This window comes from Anomaloglossus baeobatrachus, chromosome 3, assembly GCF_048569485.1.
Source record: "Anomaloglossus baeobatrachus isolate aAnoBae1 chromosome 3, aAnoBae1.hap1, whole genome shotgun sequence".
NCBI classification, from domain to species: domain Eukaryota; kingdom Metazoa; phylum Chordata; class Amphibia; order Anura; family Aromobatidae; genus Anomaloglossus; species Anomaloglossus baeobatrachus.
The window spans coordinates 290,017,949-290,042,972 of NC_134355.1; the positions used below are offsets into that span (position 1 = coordinate 290,017,949).

The 25,024-nt window shown below is 43.0% G+C and overlaps 1 protein-coding gene across 18 annotated transcripts in view; it reads left to right on the forward strand.

Annotated features, from left to right (window-relative positions):
* The window catches only part of PTPRK (protein tyrosine phosphatase receptor type K), a 450,255-nt gene that overhangs the window by 230,840 nt on the left and 194,391 nt on the right, over positions 1-25,024 (forward strand). For all 18 annotated transcript variants that reach the window (XM_075339909.1, XM_075339911.1, XM_075339913.1 and 15 more), the window contains exon 7: positions 10,838-11,131. In XM_075339909.1, coding sequence (XP_075196024.1) covers positions 10,838-11,131 — 294 coding nt within the window. The remainder of the gene's footprint in view (positions 1-10,837; positions 11,132-25,024) is intronic.

Here is a 25,024-nt window from a genome sequence, read left to right on the forward strand (position 1 = left end):
AAATGCTTCCAGCAGCTGTATGCATGAAAATCTGGTGAATTTGTAGTTGTAGTACTTATGCAGTTCAAAGACACATCTTTTTACTTAACCTCTGGAGTTCCAAAGGCCACGAGAGAAGCCGTGCAGATCTTCCTTTGGCCTTTTTTAAATTCATGTCGGATTCAATTGTAATAGATTTTACAAAGCCATCCCTTTACAATAATTGTGCTTGTCAGTGGTCATTCTTTCGCAATGATAGTGTGTGTGTGTTCTGCTAGTACAGATTTCACCATTCATTGGTGCTAGTACAGGATTCACCATTGTGTTGTACCACTGCTTGCTCACCTTTCGCTGTCATAGAGACGCTCATCAGTGGCTTGAGGTTGGAGGATCCTTTGTGTAGGGTTTAAAGGGAACCATTCACCAGTTTTTTCACTATGAAACCAAAAGTGTTACCTTCTGCAGCTCCTGGGCTGCATTATATGAAGGTGTACCTTGTGCCCTGACTCCCCTTGCAGACCCCAAATATAACTTTATAAAACATGACCGTTAGGCATGCTAATTACCTGTGTGGCTCATATGGGGATGCTCATTTTCATCTCCTGTCCCGTCCCTCCTTGTGGCCTCTCAGTACATGTCTATGAGACAAAAAAAGAGGCTCTCATAGACTTTTATATTGAAAAGTAACCTCTGTCTTGCTCCATGAAACACTGGAGCAATCTGCCTAAGAACTCTGGGAGTGGCACTGTTAAAGTGCGAATGCGCCAGAGGGTGAGTATGTGACCAGGGGTGAAACTCTAGATTAGATTTAGGTTTTACTTTAACTTTTATTCCTGCTGCATCCCTGAGTCTTTTTTTTTTTTTTTTAATCAACCATATGGTTCAAGTAACATGGGCTTTTTTTTTTTTTTTTTTTTTTTAGTGCTCATTCTTATGGGCTACTCTGCATAATTAGCCTGTGAGTCTGATTGGTAAATACCATGAAGGAAAACTGAGAAGGCTCATATCTTTGCCACTTAATGGTGGACTTAGAGGGAACCTGTCACCAGATTTGGCGACTATAAACTTTGGCCACCAGCAGTGAGCCCTTATATACAGTATTCCAGAATTCTGTATATACGCGCCCAGGCCGCTGTGTAGAATGTAAAAGTCACTTCTATTATACTCACCTAGGAGGAGGTCCGATGGCTGTCACTGCTCTCCGTTCTGGCACCCCCTCTCTGCGGCAATTGCCGTCCTCGTTTTACCCAGCCCGGTGTTGGTTGGCGTGTCCTACGTCACCCACACAGGCCGGCATTGCAGTCATGCGCAGGCACATTTTTATCTGCCCTGCTCAGGGCAGATCAAGCTACTGTAATGCACAGGCACGAGGAAAAGTTAAAGACCGCTCACACAAGCGCACTACAATACTTTGATCTGTCCTCAGCTGGGCAGATCAAAGTGCGCCTGCACAGGATGGCAATGTTGGCCTGTGTTAATGACAAAGGACACGTCATCATACTGGGCTGGGTAGAAGGAGGATGGTGATCACTGCAGAGAGGAGGCGCTGGACCAGATAGCAGTAACACCATCGGACCGGACCGCCCCCTAAGTGAGTATAATAAAGGTGTTTTTACGTTCTGCAGAGCGGCCTGGGCTCTTATATACAGTATTCTGTAATGCTGTATATAAGAGTTTACTGGTGGTGGTTGCAGTTTATAGTGTCCAATTCTAGTGACAGGATCCCTTTAAAAGGAAAAAAAAATGGTACTTGGGAAAAGCGGGAATAAAATAAGAGCAAAATCTCACTGCTTTTGGCCTGCTGACAGGTCCTCTTTAATATCATAAGGAATGGAGATTGCAACAGAATTAGCCTGGTGTTTGGGTCTGTTTGTCTACCACAGCCCTAATATGAACACAAGTTATGGCACAAATTAGAAGAAAACCCAAGAGCCTAATGTTATGTAGTTGATGAACGCTTTGTGTTCTAAAGCATCATTGTAGTACAACTAGAGTGTTGGTTATCTCTGGTGTCTAGATATATAGACATATGAGCAAATGCTTTCTGGGAGTGATTTATATCCCAGTACACACGACATAATTTGTACACAGGGAAATTACCACTCCGATTTACTCAGAGATCATAAATCATTGCTATGTGCTGACCACACCATTCCCAGCAAGGTTATTTTGCTCGAGCCAGTTCCATCATCTTAATAAAATATCATTTGACATCACTGTTTACACATTGCCAGAACACGGGAGAAGTCAGATGTTTGATCTACCATATGAGACTAATTCTTCAGGGATGTAAGACTTGCTTGTACAGTGAGCTCTGCCAGAAGCGTTAATTACTAAAGAAAATTACTTTAGGAAATATTTCCAGATTGATTTTTTTTTTCTGATATTGAAAAGCTTTACATCTAGAAACCATTCATTTCTTATGTCCGTACCTAAAACAAACCCCGCTACGTACACTTATTCCATGATGTAGAGTATCTACCCAACTGCTGGGACCCCTAGCAATCCCAGGAATCTGGCCTCTGAATGATCCCCATGCGAGCTGCATCTCCATCGATTCTTAATGGGACCATCCATCAGATAGCCAAGCGCAGCACTCGGCTTATCTTCGGCACTCTTATAAGAATCAATGGACCAGCATTGTGCAGGACTGACCTCTCCTCCATTCATACGGGGCTCTTCTTCTTATTCCCTATTCCATAAATAAGGCAATAACTTCACAACTTGAGAATTTAAAGTTCAGTTGTGGAATTCATTAACTAGTGATGAGCGAGCATTACCATGCTCAGGTGCTTGGTACTCGTAAGGAGCAGTTGTATGCTTGGATGGGCGTGACTTGAGTGCCTGAGTTTAATGGAAGTCAATGGGGAACTTGAGCATTTATCTGGGAAAATTGCTAGAGTCCTCCATTGACTTCCATTATACTTGGGTACTCGAGTTGCACCCACCTAAGCATCCAACTTCCTGTGACAAGTACCAAGCACCCGAGCTTGGGAGTGCTTGCTCATCACTAAATACAGTCTCCTGGATAATTCACATACAAGTATTATGTCCATGTGGTAAAAATCTATAATCTATAATATTCTGAAACAAGCAAAATTCTGTTTGTTCACTGATCCAACAAATGGTTCAATTCACATGCATGTTTTTGTGCATGGTCACATGTAGAAACAATGCAGGGATAATAAAATGTAGCATGATCATTGACTATTTGTAGCTACATAGTCTCTATAGAAGTCCATAGTGATGTAAAATAATTACATCCTTAAAGGGAATCTGTCAGCAGGTTTTTGCCTTGTAATCTGAAGACCACATACTGCAAGGGTTAACATTCAGATTACAGCCATGCATCTCATACCTCAAGTGTGTTTGTTAGTTTAAAGGGAACCTGTCAGGTCCAATATGCACCCACAATCACGAGCAGTTCTGGGTGCATATCACTAATCCCTGCCTAACCGTCCCCGTGTCTGGTAGCATAGATAAAGAGATCATTAGAAAAAGAATTTCTAAAGATCTTTTATTGTATGCTAATGAACACGGGCACTAGTCCAAAGGGCATTGCTTCTCTGGCTAGTCGGCTCCATTAGCATGTTAGAAGGCCCTGTGGGTGTGCTAACATACTAATGCATGCGCATCGTCAGAGGATGATCTCACTTACCTCTCTGCTGCCATCGCCGCCCGACCGTGGATTTTGGCTCAGTGCGCTTGACCCCAGATTTTGGGTCATGTGCACTATTTCAGTTTGAATCTTTGACACGTACACCCGGCTTCATAGTACGCATGACCCAAACTCCGGGGTCATGCGCACTGAGCCGAAATCCAGCGTTGGGCAGCAATGGCAGTGGAGAGGTGAGTGAGATCATCCTGTGACGCTGCACATTCATTAGTATGTTGGCACAGCCACAAGGACGTACTAACATGCTAATGAGGCCGACTAGCAAGGGAAGCAACGCCCTTGTGACTAGTCCCCTCGCTCATTAGCATACGATAAAAGATCTTTAGAAATACTTTTTCTAAAGATCCCTTTATCTGTGCTGCAGGGACAGTTAGACAGGGATTAGCCATATCCACCCAGAACTTCTCATGGTTCTGGGTGCATATTGGACTTAACAGGTTCCCTTTAAGCTTCCTTGCTTTATCATTAGTCTGACTGAGGAGCCCTGAGCTGTAGTTCGACTCCGTGCCCCTCTGTGATTAGCAGCCTCTGTCTATAGAAATGTACACTGACCGCCTGGTGTTGGTAAGTTAAGTTAAGCTACATGCAAAAAATAAAATTTTTGATCATATCATAAGTGCTGCAAGAAGTAAATGAAGTGATACATTGTTAGAGTCAGGATCCCTTTGCCTACATTATGCTGCTCTCAGATGAGGTAGTAAAAACCTGCTGACAGATTCCCTTTAATTATATATCAGAAAAAAACAAACCAAACGTCTATATTAGATCCATGTTCAGTGGGTTAGGACATTCTTGTATTTTTGGTAATATCTAGGAATATTTGCAAGCTTAAAAATGTATCCCAATATAGAGCTAATATTGATAACGGATGTAATAAAAATATTAATGTAGAGCCAACATAATCAGCGGCACTTCAGAATTAAAGAGCTTCCAAAATGTAACAGTTCAAATGAAGTGAGAGCCCTGCTCGCAAGACCATGCAATCTGTGAGATATAATACAGATTACAGATGAAAATATCTGCTTACGGCGGGGTGAGTAAATAAGGATAATGGGAAGTCCCCAGCCCCCACACATTTACTTAAGATACATTGGTTCCATTTTATTGTATCCAATAGCATAACCTCAAGGATTGGCGAAGAAGAAATGCAATGTTTCCCCAACACATTGTGTTAATTCCTAACTGGATATTATTAGGACTGTTGTGATTTGTTTTGTATTCGAGCCGACATCAAGCAGACCTTTGGGAGTTTTCAACACTCGGGCCTTTCAGGGCTGGGATTCATTTTTGTGCTCGTAATAAGGAATATTAAGAATCCTGCTGAACATCTTCTTGTTATATTACCAACTGATTAAAATGTATGCATAATTTATAAGCGCACAGAAAAGTATAAATAATCACTCGCCTTTCCTCTGGGGCTTCTCACCCAAATGTGTATGGAAATATTGTGTACCCTCCCTAGCAGTACGTAGAACTATATGAATATTGTATATGATAGACTAATTGTTAGTATCATAAGAATGTGCGGACTCTTCAGCTGATCATCAATATTCCAGAGGAATGTTTTATTGTTTTCTGCAGGCGCGAAGTGGCTTAATAGCATAAGTGCTTGCTACATCACCACTAGCAGGGTGTTTAGCTCTAAGGAGGCAGCAGTTAAGAAATAATGTTCTAATCTATACGCTATAGTTATAATATTGCTGCTTGACTGTGGGAATCTTTTAGCATCAGATTGTTAGATAAAAAGGACACATGTGCTTTCTTGCTTGCCACCGTGTCTGTCACGTGGGACAAATAACAGGGATCGGGTCTGTGTCAACGAACAAGGAATTGAAACAATCCTGTTAGCGAGCGGAATCATTTCACATCATTCCTGTGTAATCACTGCAGGAAAGACTGTGCCTTGTTATGAGGACAGAAAAGCCTTGACTGCGAGCGTAGGGTCAGGCATTCTTTGAGCAAACTGTTTGAAATTCATTTTCATGGTTGACAGAATCTTCCACTTTAAGCTTGTTTGAAAAACTCCAACTCCATTCCTAGCTCGAGAGATATTGTAAGGGCTCTTTTTGAACAGTCAATTGATAAAACTAGAGCTGATCGGCAATATAAGCCCAGGTTATTAAACTTACCAAACTTGCAATTATGTGTAGCAATAATCTTGAATTGTAATTTTATTTTTTTCTATTCGAGCCATTGCTTGCTCAATCACCTACTTTTCCTCCTTTATCTTCCTCCATTACAAATGACAGTTCATTGCTTTTTCAAACCAGGCGGTATACTGCTGACAAACAGTCATGCTCAGGCACTCGTAATGATGGACGAGCAGTACAATGTTTGGTACTCGTAATTATGGGTGAACACTACAATGCGTGAGTCGAGCAGGTTGGACACTCTGATGCGCTCAACTGAAGTAACTAGTATAATGGAAGTCAATTATTAACCAGTTCGGCTCTCCACACACATACAGCCAGCCTGTGAGACGCTACATCTTAAAACGTTGTTTTTTCCGCAAGTGATAGCCATTCAGAGATTTGCGCATGGCTCTCACTGGGGTACCTGCTTGCGTCATTCAGGGAAGCAAGCTGCGAGTACCCAAGCAACCCAATGCTCGATCGAGTGCCGAGCATGCTCAACTATAATTAGTGCCTACTAGCTGGATGCTTGGATGAGCGCAACTTGAGCTCCTGAGTATATTGAAAGTCAATAGGGGACTCGAGCACTTTTCCGGAAGATTTACCGGAGAAATGCTAGAGTCTCCCAATGACTTCCATTGTACTATGGTATTGGGATCGAGCCCGTCCGAGTATCAACTGCTCGTTACGAGTACTGAGTATACAAGCTTTTGGCTATGTAACCAACTATATGGTCAGTAGTAACTAAAATGTGTTCATTCGTTCAACAGGTGTTCAATCACAAACTTTTATCCAAATTGTAGGGCACTTTTTAGGTACATTCAGCAGGTATGCTGTAAAGGCCTGTATAGATTGATCTATTTTACACTACTAATGGGCAATGACCAACTACACACAACTAACCTGTTTACACTGAACGGTGGGAACAGAATGATTAGTAATGAGCGAGTGTGCTGATCAAAGCTTGTTACTCGATCCAGCCTCATTCAGGCATCTCAGTTTGGACTTGCTTTAGTTTCCCATTGACTTATTGACTTCCATTATGGTTGTTACTCGAGTCGCATTGATGCAACCCGATGCTCGATTGAGTAACGAGCAGTGGCGAGCTCGCTCATCACTATTAATGATTATTCTGTTTCTATACAGCTTTTTGTTGCCAGCAGCACATCCCTGATTTACATGATGTGATGTGTTTCCAATAATTAGATTTAAAGGGAATTTGTCAGGGGCAATATGCACCCACAACCACAAGCAGTTCTGGATGCATATTACTAATCGCTGCCTAATCGTCCCTGTATATCCTAGCATAGATAAAGAGATTTTTAGAAAAAGTATTTCTAAAGAGTATTTATAATATGCTAATGAGGCCAGCGACTAGTCGTTAGGGCGTTACTTCCCATGACTAGCCACCCTCTTAGCTTGTTAGTATGCCCAGAGGGACATGCTAACATGCTATTCAATGCAGCATCACCAGCGGTAACGCGCGTGCCTGTCTGAACAATGAGCTCAATATCTCGCACATCCTGTCATGCGCAATAAGAAGCCGGGTGTACACGTCCCGACTTCAGATAGGTCTAGTGCGCATGACCAAAAGTGTGGGAAATAAAGCTCAGCATTCACAGCGGATACAGGTACGCACATCACCGCTGGTGATACTGGGGAAAAGCATGTTAGCACGTCCCTGTGGGCGTACTAACATGCTAAGAGGGCAGACTACTTGGGGGAAGTAACTCACTCCCGACTAGTCCCTGAGCTCATTAGCATATTATAAAGAATGTTTAGAAATACTTTTTCTAAAGATCCCTTTATTTATGCTATTGTATACAGGGACGGTTAGGCAGGGATTAGCAATATGCACCCAGAACTGCTCGTGGTTGTGTGTGCATATTGCACCTGACAGGTTCCCTTTAAGCTGGTGTGAACAAACTGATATTCCAAAGAATGAGGTTTTAGCACGTTCATATTGGGATTGCAGGCTTCTTTGCTTGGGTTCCCTTTATTGATCTTATCGGTCAACTAAATGGGCTTTTATTCAAAAAGGGTACCTCTGTGTTTTTGCTTTATCAGCAAATCCTTTTTTCAAACTTTGAAATAGAAATTTTAGCAAAAGAGAAATATTTTTGTTAGGAAAGAGAGTGGCAGTGTTCAACTGTCTGATTTAAACTTCTGTTGCCTGATTAATTGAAACAAGTGAATAAATGCCTTAGCCATCTGCCATAGAAAAGAAGTCTGCCATCCTCCTGCTTTATAGTCTTGCTCTTTTCTTATTCCTTATTTAAAGTTGACTAGAGGAAAAAAGTAAACACCTATCAGCAGGATAGCTAACAAATTGTTGATCAGACGTGCACCGTTTGGCAAAACAGGCAAATGATATCACCTAGAATGGAGCAGCAGTGCACAAACTCGACTGCTGCTCTACTCCTGCCTTGTGGGGATGTTGAGAACTGTGCTTGGCTTTTTTCCGGCAGCGCTATAGAGAATGAATGGAGTGGCGATCGAGCATCCAACAACCCCTTGAAGATCAAATTCCGAGTGATATTCATTGAAGCATCGTCATCTCTGCTCTGCTATATCCAGACTGTGTGTGTCACTGACCATAATAAATCCCACTAAAATTGTCTTTGTGGAAATTGGTATTTGTTCTCCTAAAATGACGTTTCCTGGAGCCGTGATCTGCTTGAGTTTGCGCAGGATGTTTATTTTGGCCGGTGAACACACCATTGTAGTTGGCATTGGCAAGCTGCAGGATGCTGCTCTTGTCCTTTTACAGACATTCACTTGTGTACAGAACTCAATATGAAGCCTTAGTGCTCGTCTCTAGACACACAAGCCTTTCTTCCACCGTGCCAAGCTTCTTATAGTTGGGACGGCAGAGCTTTGCATTTATTTAGGCTTGTATTGGTTTCTAATTTGTTCTGATTCACAATGACTATAGTTCAGTACGACATACAGTATATGAGTATGTTGCCATGAAAACAACCACTAAACAACATCCGTAAAAAGTGTATGTACAATAAATTGTATGGTTGTAGCTTTATACTGAATGGGTTGAGTTCCACAAATTGCTAAATAATTTTTGGAGCCACCATGCAACATTTACCAGCCACAACTTAATTGGATGTTTTACATTTTATAGGCTGTGCTCATGCGTTAAGTTTGTCTTGTCAATTTGGACCCTAGTTCTGCATATAGCTACAAGATCTAGAATTTATTGAAATTCGTATTCAAAAGGAAATAGTGGAGCTTTGGTAAAAAACAAAACTGGTTTATTTTTTTGGCCAATGCACAAACTCCATGGCATGCATACCCAACTAATCAGATGGGTTATTCCCATGTAAGCATGGTGTCCCCTACCCACCAATCCCAAGGTATTTCTTTGCATCAGGACCAGTAATGTATTAATTGCCTATGAGACTGCCAGAGATGGCCAAATGCATGGCTTGTTACGAGACACAGATGAAGCTTTTGAAGCCAAAATTCAACCATAAAGGGTTGTTCCATGTACTCCAGTGTGGAGTTCTATGTTAACAGAAGGGATCATGCATAAAGATCCTCATCTCTTGACCTGAGCTGTTAGACTGGTTTTACATGTCTGGAAAGCATGGTCAGTGGTTGTATTGGGGGCCTTGGTTTGACCACTTGGTCAGCTCTCCTGAGAGAAGTGCTTTATATGCATATATATGAGGCTGTTGGCCTAACTACCAGGTTTCCTGAAGTAAGCGAAGTCTGCCAATCCGGTTTTACAAGAAAAGTCATTAAGTTGAATGGACACTGTGAAATGCTTAATTTTCCCTGTAGTGGAACTTCAGTGAAATCTAAGATTTGTAGGTTTCTCCACTTTAAGGCCACGTCTCACTAAGCAACATCGCTAGCAACATCGCTGCTGAGGCACGACTTTTGTGACGTAACAGCGATGTTGCTGTGTGTGACATCCAGCAACAACCTGGCCCCTGCTGTGAGGTCGCTGGTTGTTGCTGAATGTCCTGGACCATTTTTTAGTTGTTGCTCTCCCTCTGTGAAGCACACATCGCTGTGTGTGACAGCGACAGAGCAACAACTGAATGTGCAGTGAGCAGGGATTCTGCTTCTGCGGACGCTGGTAACCAATGTAAATATCGGGTAACCAAGAAGCCCTTTCCTTGGTTACCCGATATTTACCTTCGTTGCCAGCGTCCGCCGCTCTCACGCTGTCAGTGCCGGCTCCCTGCTCTCTGCACACGTAGCCAGAGTACACATCGCGTAATTAACCCGATGTGTACTCTGGCTAGGAGTGCAGGGAGCCAGCGCTAAGCGGTGTGCGCTGGTAACCAAGGTAAATATCGGGTTGGTTACCCGATATTTACCTTAGTTACCAAACGCAGCATCGCTTCCACGCGTCACTGCTGGTCACTGGTTGCTGGTGAGATCTGCCTGTGTGGCAGCTCACCAGCAACCCGTGTAGCGACGCTCCAGCGATCCCTGCCAGGTCAGGTTGCTGGTGGGATCGCTGGAGCGTCGCTTAGTGTGACGGTACCTTTAGTCTGGTAGCTGAGCATGCCAGCAGGAGGAACCTTGATAAATGACTCGTCTAAAAAATTGGAATTGTCCAAAGTGGTCAGCTCCTTTTTATTGGTGTATATTTCTCTGAAAGGGATATTCTTATCTCCAAGATCTATCCAAATATGTAGTAGGTATAGTAATAAAAATAATGATCATCATAATATATATTATCAAATATTTCAAATTAGAAATGTAGTATAGTTCTACTGATAAGTTATGTCACTTACCTCATGTGCAGGGCATTACAGTAGCTTTAATATCCATTGTTATGACCACTCATATAAGGACAGTTAGTTAATAGTGGTCGTAACAATGGATACCTAAGCTGCAATAACTTGCACATGAGATAGGTGACCTATGCTACATTTCTAATTGGAGGTATTTGTTAATATTATTATATCTACTACATCTTGGGATAGGATCTTGGAGATGGGGAGTACCCTTTTTTAAGGTTTTCCATAAAGGTCTCTTGCCATTTTATACTTCATATGTATTTTTTTTTTTCCCACAGAGCCACCACGACCAATTGCCCCACCACAGCTTCTGGGTGTTGGACCAACCTATCTTCTTATTCAGCTGAATGCCAATTCTATCATTGGTGATGGGCCTATTATTCTGAAGGAAGTGGAATATAGAATGACCACCGGGACATGGACCGAAACACATGCAGTAAATGCCCCGACCTACAAATTGTGGCATTTGGATCCAGATACAGAATATGAGATTAGAGTGCTACTCACAAGGCCAGGAGAAGGTGGCACAGGACAACCAGGGCCTCCACTAATTACAAGGACAAAGTGTGCAGGTAAGTCTGCATATTCAGCACCATAAATGTGTTTCTGCGCACATTCTGAGATCATACAAGTTAAAGTGACTTTGTCAGCAGGTTTTTGCTACCTCATTTGAAAGCAGGATAATGTAGGTAAAGAGATCCTGAATTCAACAATGTCATTTCAATTACTGGGTGCAGAATTTTTTAGATTTACTATGTAGTAGAGCTAAGAGAGCTGTCCTGCCCACACCAAGCTCTCTATAGAGATTGTATATTTACAGTGGGGTGTCACTCAGAGAAGGGAACATGCCGGACTACCGAGCAAGTGACATTGTAGTTCGAGCAATGAGAAGTCCTGTTGTTTAAACTAACATTCCAGAAAAACAACAGATTGGATCTTGACAAGAAGGGCATCCCTGAATTTTGTGTTTTAACCCTTGCAGCATGGTATATACAGGTTACATAGGAAAAACCTCCTGACAGATTCCCTTTAAGTTGAATTTTTATCTGCAAAAAGCTGTTGGCATAAATATTTAATAAAAAACACATAGGTTGCTTTGCACTTTGGTCCTGATAAAAAGGGTTCAGTGGTAAGCTGCAATGAATTCATTAAAAACCTCGTGCCTTTAAAGAATTTGGCGCTTCTTTCAGCCATTGTGCGGTAGTATAAGGTGTGTCCTCCAGTCATGAGAAAACGCTGATCCTATTATCTATGCCGAAGATGTTTATGTGAACACTATTCACAAGTATGTACTCATTAATGAAGGATTTTAGTTTCCTTTCAATTTGCATGAAAGAATATTCGTCTACAGCTGGCATCGCCAAGCACTTGGGGCACTCACAGATGGATGTCTGGAAAAAAAATTGACAAATTCTTTTCTTTTCCTCATGCTTCTGTTTTTTCCCCAAACAGAGCCGGAGTTGGACAAATGATGATTTTCCACCAGCTCTGACACGTTCCTGGAGCATTATTTTGTTACTGATTTCGAATCACTCTAATCAGTATTCTTCCATCTTTCTCTTAAATGCAGCCTACGTCGGTACAGTTTGGGTTTTGGCGGAGATTTTGTTATTCCATCAAGTTGTCGTTCTGCTTCCTTTTTCATTATAATCATATGCAAATCTTCCTCACGCTAAATGATAGAATTAGCATAAGACCTCTGCCTGTCCTTGAAATTACCTTTAAGGAATATGAAATACAATATATTAAAGGATGGCGAGCACTCCTGAAGAATGGAGGGCGTAGTTAAGCTGTTAAAATCCAGTAGGCACTGCTTACCTCCTGACCGAGGAGTGGTACTGTTAACGTTCCATAGCTGTACTGTGATTTTCTTCCGAATCACTTATGTATGCCACACATTGTTAGAGTAATGAGAGTGCAGCAGCTGAATTATTATACGATAACCCCACTGCCGAGGGTCAGCCAGACTAAAGCGTTTCCCTACTCAGGAGGATGGTTTAAGTGGAATTGGCATTTGAATTTCTGAGTGGAGCGTGGCTGTCTTTAGCGAAGCCGCTATGCTAAGCAGTACTTCAAATACTTGTTTTGTCAGGTCACATCACAGAACTGACAATTAAATGTGGCGCTATCAGCATTTAAATCACATAGTGTATGGAAATTCTGAGATTAAAACAGCTCAGCCAAGTCAGATGGTGAGCTAAACAAAATAATGAACCATCCGCAGCCCCCCCCTTTCTCAGCATGACAATGCCAAGCTATCTATGTTATGAATCTACTGCTTTATTTTTTCCAACCACCTTACAGATACAATACATGCTGTAGGCGCTTAGTTTATTAATTTGCTTTCATGGGTTGTTAGTGAGTTGTTGGGCACTGCTAGAAAGACGAGCCCGGTGAATTGTAGTGACAGGTGTACTCGTGCTCCCTGATGTTAATCACATACATATTTATAGTCCTTTTACTAGGTTAATGGTCATTTTACTTCCAGACAACTTAATCTCATTTGATTAGTACCTTTTTCTTTATTTTTATTTAAATTGACCCCCTCCTCCACTTGGTGCTTCTCCGCTGAGTCTGGAACAGGTTTTCTTCTGTGCCCATCTGTTGCACAGTTATTCTCCCCTCTCCGTAATTGTCATTTTCCCTTTAAGGAACTTTTCATGTAATACGGAGCTTCTCTGGGGGTGTTTGCCTTTTCTGCTCTGACGCAGGGTGATCAAAACACAGGCCACAAAAATTTTGCGGCATACACCCAGGAAGGGAAAGTTTATGTATTAGTACTGGGGGTATAACTTTGGAATCTGCGCACACACAGAGAAAAATTTATAGAACGGCTCCACAATCATTGAGGTTGTCAGTTTGAGGAAGTATTAACGGTAAATTTAAAAAATACAGTGAAAAATCCTCTAGCGGGAAGCTACTACTGTATACTCAAAAAGCCCCAAAAATACGACTAGGAGAAAAAGGAAGCTTGTCCAAATACAACTAGGGCTTATTTTCAGGGTAGGTCTTATTTTCAGGAAAACAGGGTATCAGAAAATAATGTTTCTTACATTTTAGTTTTTGTGGTTATCTTGATTTCAGTGGTCTTTCTGATGTTTTAATTTTCTACCATTTAAAGTGTTGTCTAGTGCATACGTATTGATCACCCACCCTTAGGATAAGGCATGAATAGGAGGTTGGTGGTTGTCAGTATCTCCACTGATCAGCTAAATAATGTATGTCACTGATCGGTGGGGTGCCAGGCAGGGCTGTGGAGTCGGTAAACAAAACCTTCGACTCAGACTCCTCAATTTCTATTGCTCCGACTCCTACATATATTGCTTATAGTTAGGTGAAACATTTATTGTAATACATGAACATGTGACATTTAATTTTTATGATACAATAATCAAGATATTTGGATAGAACATAAAATATATTTATTGGATACAACTTTAGAACACAAACTGTAATAAATTGTGAATATGTAATACACTATGTAATATACAGTAGATTATATATATATCTTGTGTGTGTGTGTATATATGTATATAATATATATATATATATATATATATATATATATATATAAAAATATATATATATATATAAATATAATATATTACATATTGTATTACATATTTACAATTTATTCGTTTTTTGTGTTCTAAAGTTGTATTCCAATAAATATATTTTATGTTCTATCCAAATATCTTGATTATTGTATCATAAAAATAATTAAATATATAATGTTCACATTGTACTACAATACATTTTTCACTTAAATATAAGCATTATACTAAATGTTATTATTTAGTAACATATTTAGCACTTTCTGCATTGCACTACTGTCCCCAATTTATTATATATTTTAGGAGTCGGAGTCGGTGCATTTTATACCAACTCCGACTCCACCAAAATGAGTTCCGACTCCACAGCCCTGGTGCCAGGTGTCAGACTCTCGACCAACCTCATTATGTCCCTGAAAGCTTCTTTAATAAAGTGCTTGATACTGACATTTTGTTGTGACATTTTATACTTAAAAAGAAGAAAATCTTTCCTGGAAGTGTAAATATAAGACATTGAGTCTGTGCTTAGGACATTGCCCTTGTCAGGATATATCACTACACAATTATTTCCTGCCAGTAATTTAGTTTCTTCTTTGAGCGTCTCCTGAGAATAACATTACTTGCTTGGATCTGCCTAGTTGGCACTCGTTGCCTTTTTCATTGTGGATGCTGTAGCACGTTAAACACTGACCTGTCGTACCATACTGTTCTGGTACCTGCTGGGCATTCACAAAAGCTAGGGGGTCAACAGTTCACATTGCCCAGAACTTATATATAGCTATACTTTACCTGGGCTGCTTTCTTCTTCCATTGGTATCTAACATTTTTACACTTTGAAAATGAGATTCTGCCTGCTTTGTATATTCCCTTTGAACGATGCCCTGGTTCATTGCTTACTCACAAAAAGATCTTTTTATGGTAGTCTATTACCACATGTTGGGTGGACCTGTAGTTATTGATGTGTGATTCCAGCAGGCACATAATTATCAATGGTTATTAGCTCAGATTATTCTGTTTGCTACTATTTATTTTACTCAATTATATAGCACTATTAATTCCACAGCGTTTTACAGATGTGATCATCACTGTCCCCATTGGGGCTCACAATCTAAATTTCTTATCAGTATGTCTTTGGCGTGTGGGAGGAAACCAGAGAACCAGGAGGACACCCACAAAAACAGGGAGAACATACAAACTCCTTGCAGATGTTGTCCTTAGTGTGGTTAGAACCCAGAACCTCAGAGCTGCAATGCTAACCATTGAGCCAACGTACCACTACAGTAGTAGTTGTAATTGGCTGCTGGACAATCTTTTATTTTGTCATTGAAGTATACACTACAGTTAAAAATGTTAGGGTCACTTAGATATTTCCTTATTTTTTAAAGAATTTTTTTCAATGAAGGTAACATTAAATTAAACAGAAATCCACTCTATACATTGTTAATGTGGTAAATGACTATTCTAGCTGCAAATGTCTGTTTTTTAATGCAATATCTACATAGGTGTATAGAGACCCGTTTCCAACAACCACCACTCCAGTGTTCTAATGATACATTGTGTTTGCTAACTGTGTTAGAAGGCTAATGGATGTTTAGAAATCCCTTGCAAACCCTTATGCAAGAATGTTAGCACAGTTGAAAACAGTTTTGCTGATTAGAGAAGCTATATAACTGACCTTCCTTTGAGCTAGTTGAGAATCTGGAGCATTACATTTGTTCCATTAAACTCTCAAAATGGCCAGAAAAATAGAACTTTCATGTGAAACTCGACAGTCTATTCTTGTTCTTAGAAATGAAGGATATTTCAAGCGAGAAATTGCCAAGAAACTGAAGATTTCCTTCAACGGTGTGTACTACTCCCTTCAGAGGAGAGCATAAACAGGCTCTAACCACTAGAGTAGAAAGAGAAGTGGGAGGCCCCGCTGCACAACTGAGCAACAAGACAAGTACATTAGAGTCTTTAGTTTGAGAAATCGACAACTCAAAAAGGTCCTCAACTGGCCGCTTCATTAAATAGTACCCGCAAAACGCCAATGTCAACATCTACAGTGAAGAGGCGACTCCAGGATGCTGGCATTCAGGGCAGAATGGCAAAGAAAAAGCCATATCTGAGGCTGGCTAATAAAAGGAAAAGATTAATATGGGCAAAAGAACACAGACATTGGACAGAGGAATATTGGAAAAAAGTGTTATGGACAGACAAATCGAAGTTTGATGTGTTTGGATCACACAGAAGAACATTTGTGAGATGCAGAATTACTTAAAAGATGCTAGAAAAGTGCCTGACGCCATCTGCCAAGCATGGTGGAGGTAATGTGATGGTTTGGGGTTGCTTTGGTGTGGTGAAGTGGGAGATTTGTACAAGGTAAAAGGGATTTTGAATAAGGAGGGCTATCACTCCATTTTGCAACACCATGCCATACCCTGTGGACAGCGCTTAATTGGAGCCAATTTCATCCTATAACAGGACAATGACCCAAAGCACACCTCCAAATTATACATGAACTATTTAGGGAAGAAGCAGGCGGCTGGTATTCTATCTGTAATGGAGTGGCCAGCCTAGTCACCAGATCTTAACCCTATTGAGCTGTTGTGGGAGCAGCTTGACCGTATGGTACGCAAAAAGTGCCCATCAAGACAATCCAACTTGTGGGAGGGGCTTCTGGAAGCATGGGGTGAAATATCTCCAGATTACCTCCGCAAATTAACAGCTAGAATGCCAAAGGTCTGCAAAGCTGTAATTGCTGCAAAGGAGCATTCTGTGACAAGCAAAGTCTGAAGGAGAAAATTATTATTTCAAGTAAAAATCATTACTTCTAACCTCGTCAATGTCTGGACTATACTCTATTCATTATGCAACTCATTTGAGAAGTAAAAGTATGATTTTTCATGGAAAAGACAAAATTGTCTGGGTGACCCCAAACTTTTGAACTGTAGTGTATGTAGGATATTACATTTTGCAAAGCAGACCTGTTATGGAGAATATAATTGTTTGTTTGGATGAATTATTCTTTTTACAAATAAATCCTAATGACTATATTTGACAGACAACGTTCTTGTTACACTATACATTACAATCTGTGACGCTGAGCTCATGTTGCCTTTTCTTTTGCAGTCCAATAGTCCAGATAAAAAGATAGACATATCGTACTCTAGTCTGTTTTGCAGAGAGAATTCAACTCTAGCAATTAAAACAGGATTAATGTGAAAAATAGACCATCACATCAATACGTTTCTTTGTGGAAGCAGAAAAAGATGTGAATAATCATCTTTATTACCTTTATGGCTAAACACAATGACAAGAACTATAGGACCTCCTATACTTATTTAAATTGGCCGAGCCCACTGGTTTCTGCGGGCCATCTGATGTGTATGGGGTCTTCTGACTTTACCTCGACAGATAATGTCAGGAGAGAGAAGGACCTGGCCTATTAGGTTTCTGATAGCTGATCCTTTTCTTCTGCACATCCAAGAGAATAGAGGAGCGAATGGCCATGTCTTGCTGTATACGGGGGCTATTGGCTAAATGGGTGTTCAGCCGACCGCTATCCAATGTATTTGGTTGCCTTTAGAATTCCTAAAAACTCAACCTTAAAAGTTATTGTGCCACACATATATTAGGCTATGGCCCCTATCAGACATCAGGTTTTTGCCGCCAGTCGCAATTCATCGAATTTTGAAAAAAAAGGATCCGGCTGTTGATGCCACTGGATCAGTTTTTTTCTCATAGACTTGTATTAGCGACTGATTGCGATGGATGGCCTCACATTTCATCCGTCGTTCGATGGATCCGTTGAAAATTATTTGTCCGTCGGACGGAGACAACGGACAAAGTAACGTTTTTTTTCTATGTTGATAAAACAGACAGCGATGGATCCGTTGCCATCCGTCGTTTGGTATAATAGAAGCGTAAGGGCGCAGGATCTGTCGTAATCCATCAAATAATGGATCCGGTGACGGATTCTGATTTTTTTTAACTGAGCATGCTTAGATGGGGTGTAAAAACGCTATTGGGCTGAAAAAAACATGCAACAGATCCGTCGAATCAGCTTTTCCACAATCTGCGACGGATCCGTCGAGCCAACGGATTGTGACTGATGTAAAAAAAAATCTGTTCACACCAAGTACAAGTGCTCAGTGTTTCATACACCTGCTTGTTTTCAATCTCCATCCATCCAACTTCTTTGATTGACAGCTCTGGCTTCAGAGACCCAGAGAAGGGTAGAGATAGAGGGGAAAACAAGTAGATGGGAAAATGCACTTAAATGTTTGGTCACGGCATGGTGCACCGAGCACCTGTATATGGGTTTTACCAGTCATTATATGCTGCCAGACGCCCCTAAAGGTTCTTTATGCTCCCACAGATATATAAAATATTGCAGATTTTCAGCACCAAATGCATTCATACCAGCCATGCTGCAGATATCATGTTTTGCACATAAACTCTACATCACATGTATGTTTCTACTGCAGACTCTTTACATAGCATGCAAATGAGATTTCTTAACCTCTCGCCCATATTGCTTGTACTGTAATAAGGAAATGTTTCAATGTATATCCGCATGCATCCTGTAAAAACATGCCCTTAAAGGGGAGACTGACTATTCTTATTCCCAATGTACTATGGGAACCTCTCTTTTAGACATTGACAACAAATTGATACTTTGCAATCTCCTGATACACTAAACATAAAATAATTTGTTAATTCAGTAGGATGCATCGCTGTCTTTTCTAAGGAAACGTATGTGGAACACCTACTATTGAGGAAGAATTGCAAATTGACCCCGAGGTGTAACGAGCCTGTGCAATAATGTCTCCGCCGTTTAATAAACGCAGCATAAACTTTTGAATCTTTCCAAACACATTACATATCTGTCTCCTTTAGGTTTCGGCAGAGCTCTCCATTCATGGGGTTAAATTGTCATTGCCTTGCTTTGCCTCTCAATTATTAGTATTTTCATTTCTGCAAGTGTAATTATACAGCACTTGCCTCCTTTCATCTCTCTTATGCTAAATAGCATTTGATTAATGCTCAAAGTGCCACCTTGTTTTCTTGTTTTATGCAAAGCAGTCCTGGTCTGTGAGCGCTGCTGCTGGATGTGTGCGTTTGAAGTGTGCGGCACTTTCTGAAGTTTACTTTCTGTCCCTATTATAATGCTGCAGGGACAGGGGGAATAGAGGAATCATTGTCTGTAATGTAGCCTAAATATAGCGTAGAAGTCTAGTGTTATCGCCATGTCGTTTCATCAGCACTGCCCGTTACTGTAAACCTGCCTAAGAATAGCTAAAGGCCTGGGCTATTTACCAAACAGAGGATCACACACCCTTTGTGCAAGCTCAAGGACAGGCGGCCATTGCTGGTCAATGGTTTGAGGTTGAATGCTATAGACACACTTAACAAGAAAAGTGAGTACAAGTGTATGTGGGTACCTTAAAGGGAGTCTGTCACCCCCAACATGGCAATTAAGCTGCCCATCACTTACATAAGGCACCCTACCCCCTTTTTAATCCACATTAGTCAAGTATAGCTGAATTTAATATTTTGTTAAAAATTAACTTTTATTTGATATGTAAATGAGGACACTTCGGTGCACTTTTGCTGAGGCCCATGCCTTATGCTTTGGTGCACAGTCAAGCCTTCCTATTTGTATAATTAAACCTGCATCTTGCATTGACTTATCTAGAATGCGGTGTCTCCTGCCTGTGCACTGACACTGGATGATCATGTTGACAAGCTTATAGTGTCTGTGCTGGACATTCAATGCTTGTGAGTACACTGTGGTGTCTCATTCAAGAAGCCCAGATATAGGAGTACACCCACAGCCAATATGTGTGCTACCCCTGCATTGACACTATGCTCGTGTAGACCGAAGACTCTGCATTCGCTCTGGTCATTAGAGACAAGTCCATCACTGTGAGGTGCAGTGTTTATTATGCAGGTAGTAGAGCATGACAGTGCACCAAGGAATAGGTAACGCCAAGGCGACACCGAAGCGCCCTAATTTACATGCAGATGATTTTTAATTAAATGTTAAGTTGAGCTAAACTTTCTTAGTATGAATAGGCGGTAGGTGCCCTTATGTAAATGTTTATGCAGTTTGTCATTTTGAGGGGGACAATCTCTCTTTAAGATGGTATTTCGAATGGCTGAAATCCAAATACTTTTGCCGATGTGTTGTGCAGAGGAGGCTAGAATTATGGAAGCTGATGAGTGAGCTGTGTAACGATGTTTGCATTACTCCTATAGATGTAGATGAGTTACAAAAGCAACGTGGCACTGCTCTGCTGGGCTGTTGTCAAGTCCACACCAGGGGGGGAGGGGGGGGGATATGGGCCTGCACAAAGCCTACAGATTGTATTACTTCTTCGGGTCTTGTTATTAGAGCCCTGATAGTCAATTTGCAGCCTGTTACTAATTTTGGTCATTTTCTCACAAATGTGTCTCTGAATGGGATGTCCTGAACTCCACTCACATGTACTGGATGGTATTCCCATTAGCGCACTCCTCTACTGTGGCCTGACACGGTGCAAGATCCCCTGCCCAGATTTGTGCGTCATACTCCAAACGGTCTCCATGAAGAGTCTGCTTTGTGTGCTGTTCTTTCTATATTGGTATACATGGCAGTATCTACCCCTACAAGCTCAGCTGAGCGTTCTCTCATACAGCTTCATTTTCTGGGTAAATCCACCCTCCTCCACTGGTATCGCTATGCTGTGATAGTCTGAAGGGGTAGATAAGAAAGACCCAATGAAGTCTGTCCTGAATGTCAGTAGCCAGGAGCAGTGCATTGTCAGTAATTGTTAGAAGCAGCATCTCCGAGATCTGCAAACTGTTCACCCATCCTCCCATTATTGAGCCACGTTCACACATCAGTATATGGTCAGTATTTGTAAGTCAAGTGGAACAACCAGAGCAAAAGTATAATAAAAACACATGCACCACTTTGCATTTTTGACCCACTTCTGGTTTTGCCTTACCAAAATCCTGCTGTGTGAACATGGCCTTCGAGCAGCTGGGTGGATGATAGGGAGGGGAGAGTTATGTAGAAATCTTCACAATAAGGATTCCAAGAGAGTATTTCAGAGATGCCAGAACAGGTTACAGATAAAAAGGAAAATACATGAGTAAGGGGTACTTCTCACATAGCGAGATCGCTAGCGAGATCGCTGATGAGTTACAGGTTTTGTGACGTACCAGTGACCTAATCAGCGATCTCGCTGTGTGTGACACTAAGCAGCGACCTGGCCCCTGCTTTGAAATCGCTGCTTGTTACACACAGTGCTGGTTCATTTTTTGCTCGTTGCCCTCCCGCCGCTCTCCCGAGAGAGCAACGATCTGAATGTGCAGGGAGCCGGTATCTGGCAACTGCGGACGCTGGTAACCAAGGTACACATCGGGTAACCAAGCGAAGCGCTTTGCTTGGTTACCCGATATTTACCTTGGTTACTAGTGTACGCTGCTCTCAGGCTGCCAGTGCCGGCTCTCTGCACACGTAGCCAGGGTACACATCGGGTAACTAAGCGAAGCACTTTGCTTAGTAACCCGATGTGTACCCTGGCTACGAGTGCAGGGAGCCAGCGCTAAGCGGTGTGCGCTGCTAACCAGGGTAAATATCGGGTAACCAAGCAAAGCATTTTGCTTAGTTACCCGATATTTACCTTGGTTACCAAGCGCAGCATCGTTTCCACGAGTCGCTGGTCAGATCTGCCTGATTGACAGCTCACCAGTGACCATGTAGTGACGCACCACCGATCCTGACCAGGTCAGATCGCTGGTGGGATCGCTGGAGCGTCGCTTAAGTGTGACGGTACCCTAAGTGCAGAATAGGAGGAGTTGTGATAACTTTGAAGCAAGTAAGGAAAGTGGCACCCTGGAGACACAGACCATCATATCCAGCCTATATTGCTAGTAGAGACTCACAGACCTAACGTCCAGCTCCTATTACTGGGAGAGACCCACAGACCTCACAACCAGCCTATATTACTGGGAGAGACACATAGGAGAGACAGACAGAACTTAAATCTATCCTTAAATTACTGGTAGAGAACCACAGACCTCACTTCCAGCCTATATTACTAGGAGAGACCCACAGACCTTACATCCAGCCTATAATTACTAGGAGTGATGCACAGACCTCACATTCAGCCTTTATTGCTGGGAATGATGTACAGACCTCAAATCAAGCCTATATTACTGAGAGATATAGACAAACTTCACATCCAGCCTATATTACTGGGAGAGACCCACAGACCTCACATCCAGCCTATATTACTGGGAGACACACAAACCTCACATCCAGCCTATATTACTGGGAGAGATGCACAAACCTCATATCCAGGCTTATATTATAATAATGGTAGAGGAAAAAATCTGAAACTTACTGCAGACTTCAAATTAGCTGGTCTGTACATAAATGAGGAATGAAAAAGGCAGACTCAATCTTACTATTTATGTCGCGGGCGGGGAGGAGGGTGTCAGCACACTACGCTCACCCCTTCTGCTCGTGTCCGGTGGCTGCTGCTCAGTGGTGGCTCGAGCTGTGGGCCGGATCCCGGGGGTTCTCGAGCGGCACTCCTCGCCCGTGAGTGAAAGGGGGGTTGTTGGGTGTGGGGATAGTTTATTGTCCGTGACGCCACCCACGGTTGTGGTGATTTCACCACCGCTGCTCTATAGGCCCGGGGACGATGGTGTGTAGCAGCGAGATGTTGCGTTGCCCCTCCGTGGGTAGGGGTTGGTGATCCCGGGGTCCGGTGATGGTGTGGGAGGTGCAGGGCCTGGTGGGCGCAGGGACGCGGGGGCAGTGCTGTGCCTTGCGGCACTGTGGTACTCACTCAGCCTGAGACGTTGACACAGTTTTACGGTAAACCACACGGCTGGAAAGACGGTTCCCACGGACGGCTGCACTTGCTCTCCCAGTAGGTAACGGTGATGTCCCTCTGACCTGCACCTGATGTTTCTAAGTTAGTAGCGATGGGTTTCCACCGGTCACCCGCTCCCCGGCTTCAAGCTGGACAGGAGGAGCTCTACTTTGCCCGCAGACGCTGGCCCTGAGGAACTGGTGCCTTGGCGGTGGCAGTGTTCCTCCTTAATGGTCGGACTGTTGCCTTCAATCGGGACTTGGTTGTTGGGGGATCTACGTCCCCTTCACTGACTGATTCGGCAAATTATGGCGACTCCTAGCCTTGCCAGGGTCCGAGAGGCCCCTGCCCTGGTGCTGACTGTCCTTTGCACGCTGCTCCAGACCGCCGGGTCACTACCCGTCCGCGGTCCTTCCAGGAACTCCCGAACAGTCACCCCTCTGGACAGTCACCGTCGTTGCTGACCTTGCTGACCCTGTCCTGCACACAGCTGGACTACTTCAGGCTTTCTTTCTGTCACCACTCTTGCTTTCCTCCTTTACCACTTTACTTCCTTCACTTCTACTTGTTTACTCCTTCATGTCCCTCACTGGACTCCTTACTCAAGCTCTTCCCTGAGCTGACTGCCTGGTTTCTTCCCGCCTCCAGAGCTGTGAACTCCTCGGTGGGCGGAGCCAACCGCCTGGCCCACCCCCTGGTGTGAACATCAGCCTCTGGAGGAAGGCAACAAGGATTTTAGTTTAGCTTTGGTGTTCCTAACTGGGATGTAGGGTGTGGTGGTGTGATGACCTGTGACCCCTGGCTTGCCCAGGGCGTCACATTCCCCCTTAGCAAAATGCTGCCCGTCCAACCCCGGTTTTATTTTTCTGCAAAAGATAACATGGTAAAACAATAACATATTTACATTTTTAATGAATCTTCCCATAACGGGAGGCACATTTCTTAAACGTTGCATAACGGTTTACGGTTGCGGTTTCCGCTCTCTCCCACCCAAGCAACCTGGCCCTGATGCTGCCCCTAAACCCCAGGCAGCACCCCTTGACCCACAGTCCAGCACCAGTTACCCAAGCGGGATCTGTCCTTCCCCTCCAGAGGGTAGCCACCGGTTCCTTTGGTGGCTGGGCCCCAGCCTGCTCTGCTGAGGGCCCTCCCTCCAACCTGCCTCTCCGGAGGCGGCATTGCGGAAAACGGTAACGGCAAACAACTTATTTACAAGCCACTTAACGTTTGTGGTTGCCCTGCAAGTTCACGGGCTTGTCCATAGATAGTTCCCATGCAAACTTTTAAACGGTCCCCAATAGGACAACGGTGCCGGCTCCAGCCGGTTGCAAATCAAACAGACAATCTGGTGAAGTACTCGGTATCATTTCACTTATCATTTTCAAAACTTTCAAACAAACAAACAACTCTTTACATTCCCTGACCCCTTTTACTCACAGAATGGTCTCCCTGTACCTAAGTGGGGGTCTACCTAGGTTGGGACGGGTGGACCTTCGGGGCCCGGCGTCAGTGATGCTAGGCAGTGGGGTAGAGGGAACAGTCGGTTCCTCCTCCCTGCTATAGTGTGGAGCAGGCGGAGGTATAGGGGAGCTGGGTACAGGTTCATCCCTGGGCACTGGCACTGGTTCTGGCTCACGGTTGACCGCTTCCACTACTTCTTCATCCACGGGTTGTGGGAACAGTATCACTGGAAGAATCACCGCGCCGTTCTGTGTAGGCCAGTTTGCTGGGAAGTCACCCATTACAGTGTGGATTACCTCTGCTGCCTTCTCCGCTGGTGGAGGAACCGGTACTTCAGCTTCTGCCCTCAATGCTGGTGGGCACCTTTTTAGATGGTCGCGGGAAACTGTGGCCAGAGTGCCTCCTTGGTCACGACTGATCTGGTAGGCTTTCCCATCTCCCCATTCTGTGGGTTGTATGACGTAAGGAACTTGTTCCCACTGATCATCCAGCTTGTGGGTCTTCCTCTTCCGCTTCAACACTACATCTCCTGGCTGGAAAGGACCCGCGGACGCCTTCTGGTTGAACCGGTGCTCCTGCTGTTCTCGACTTCGAC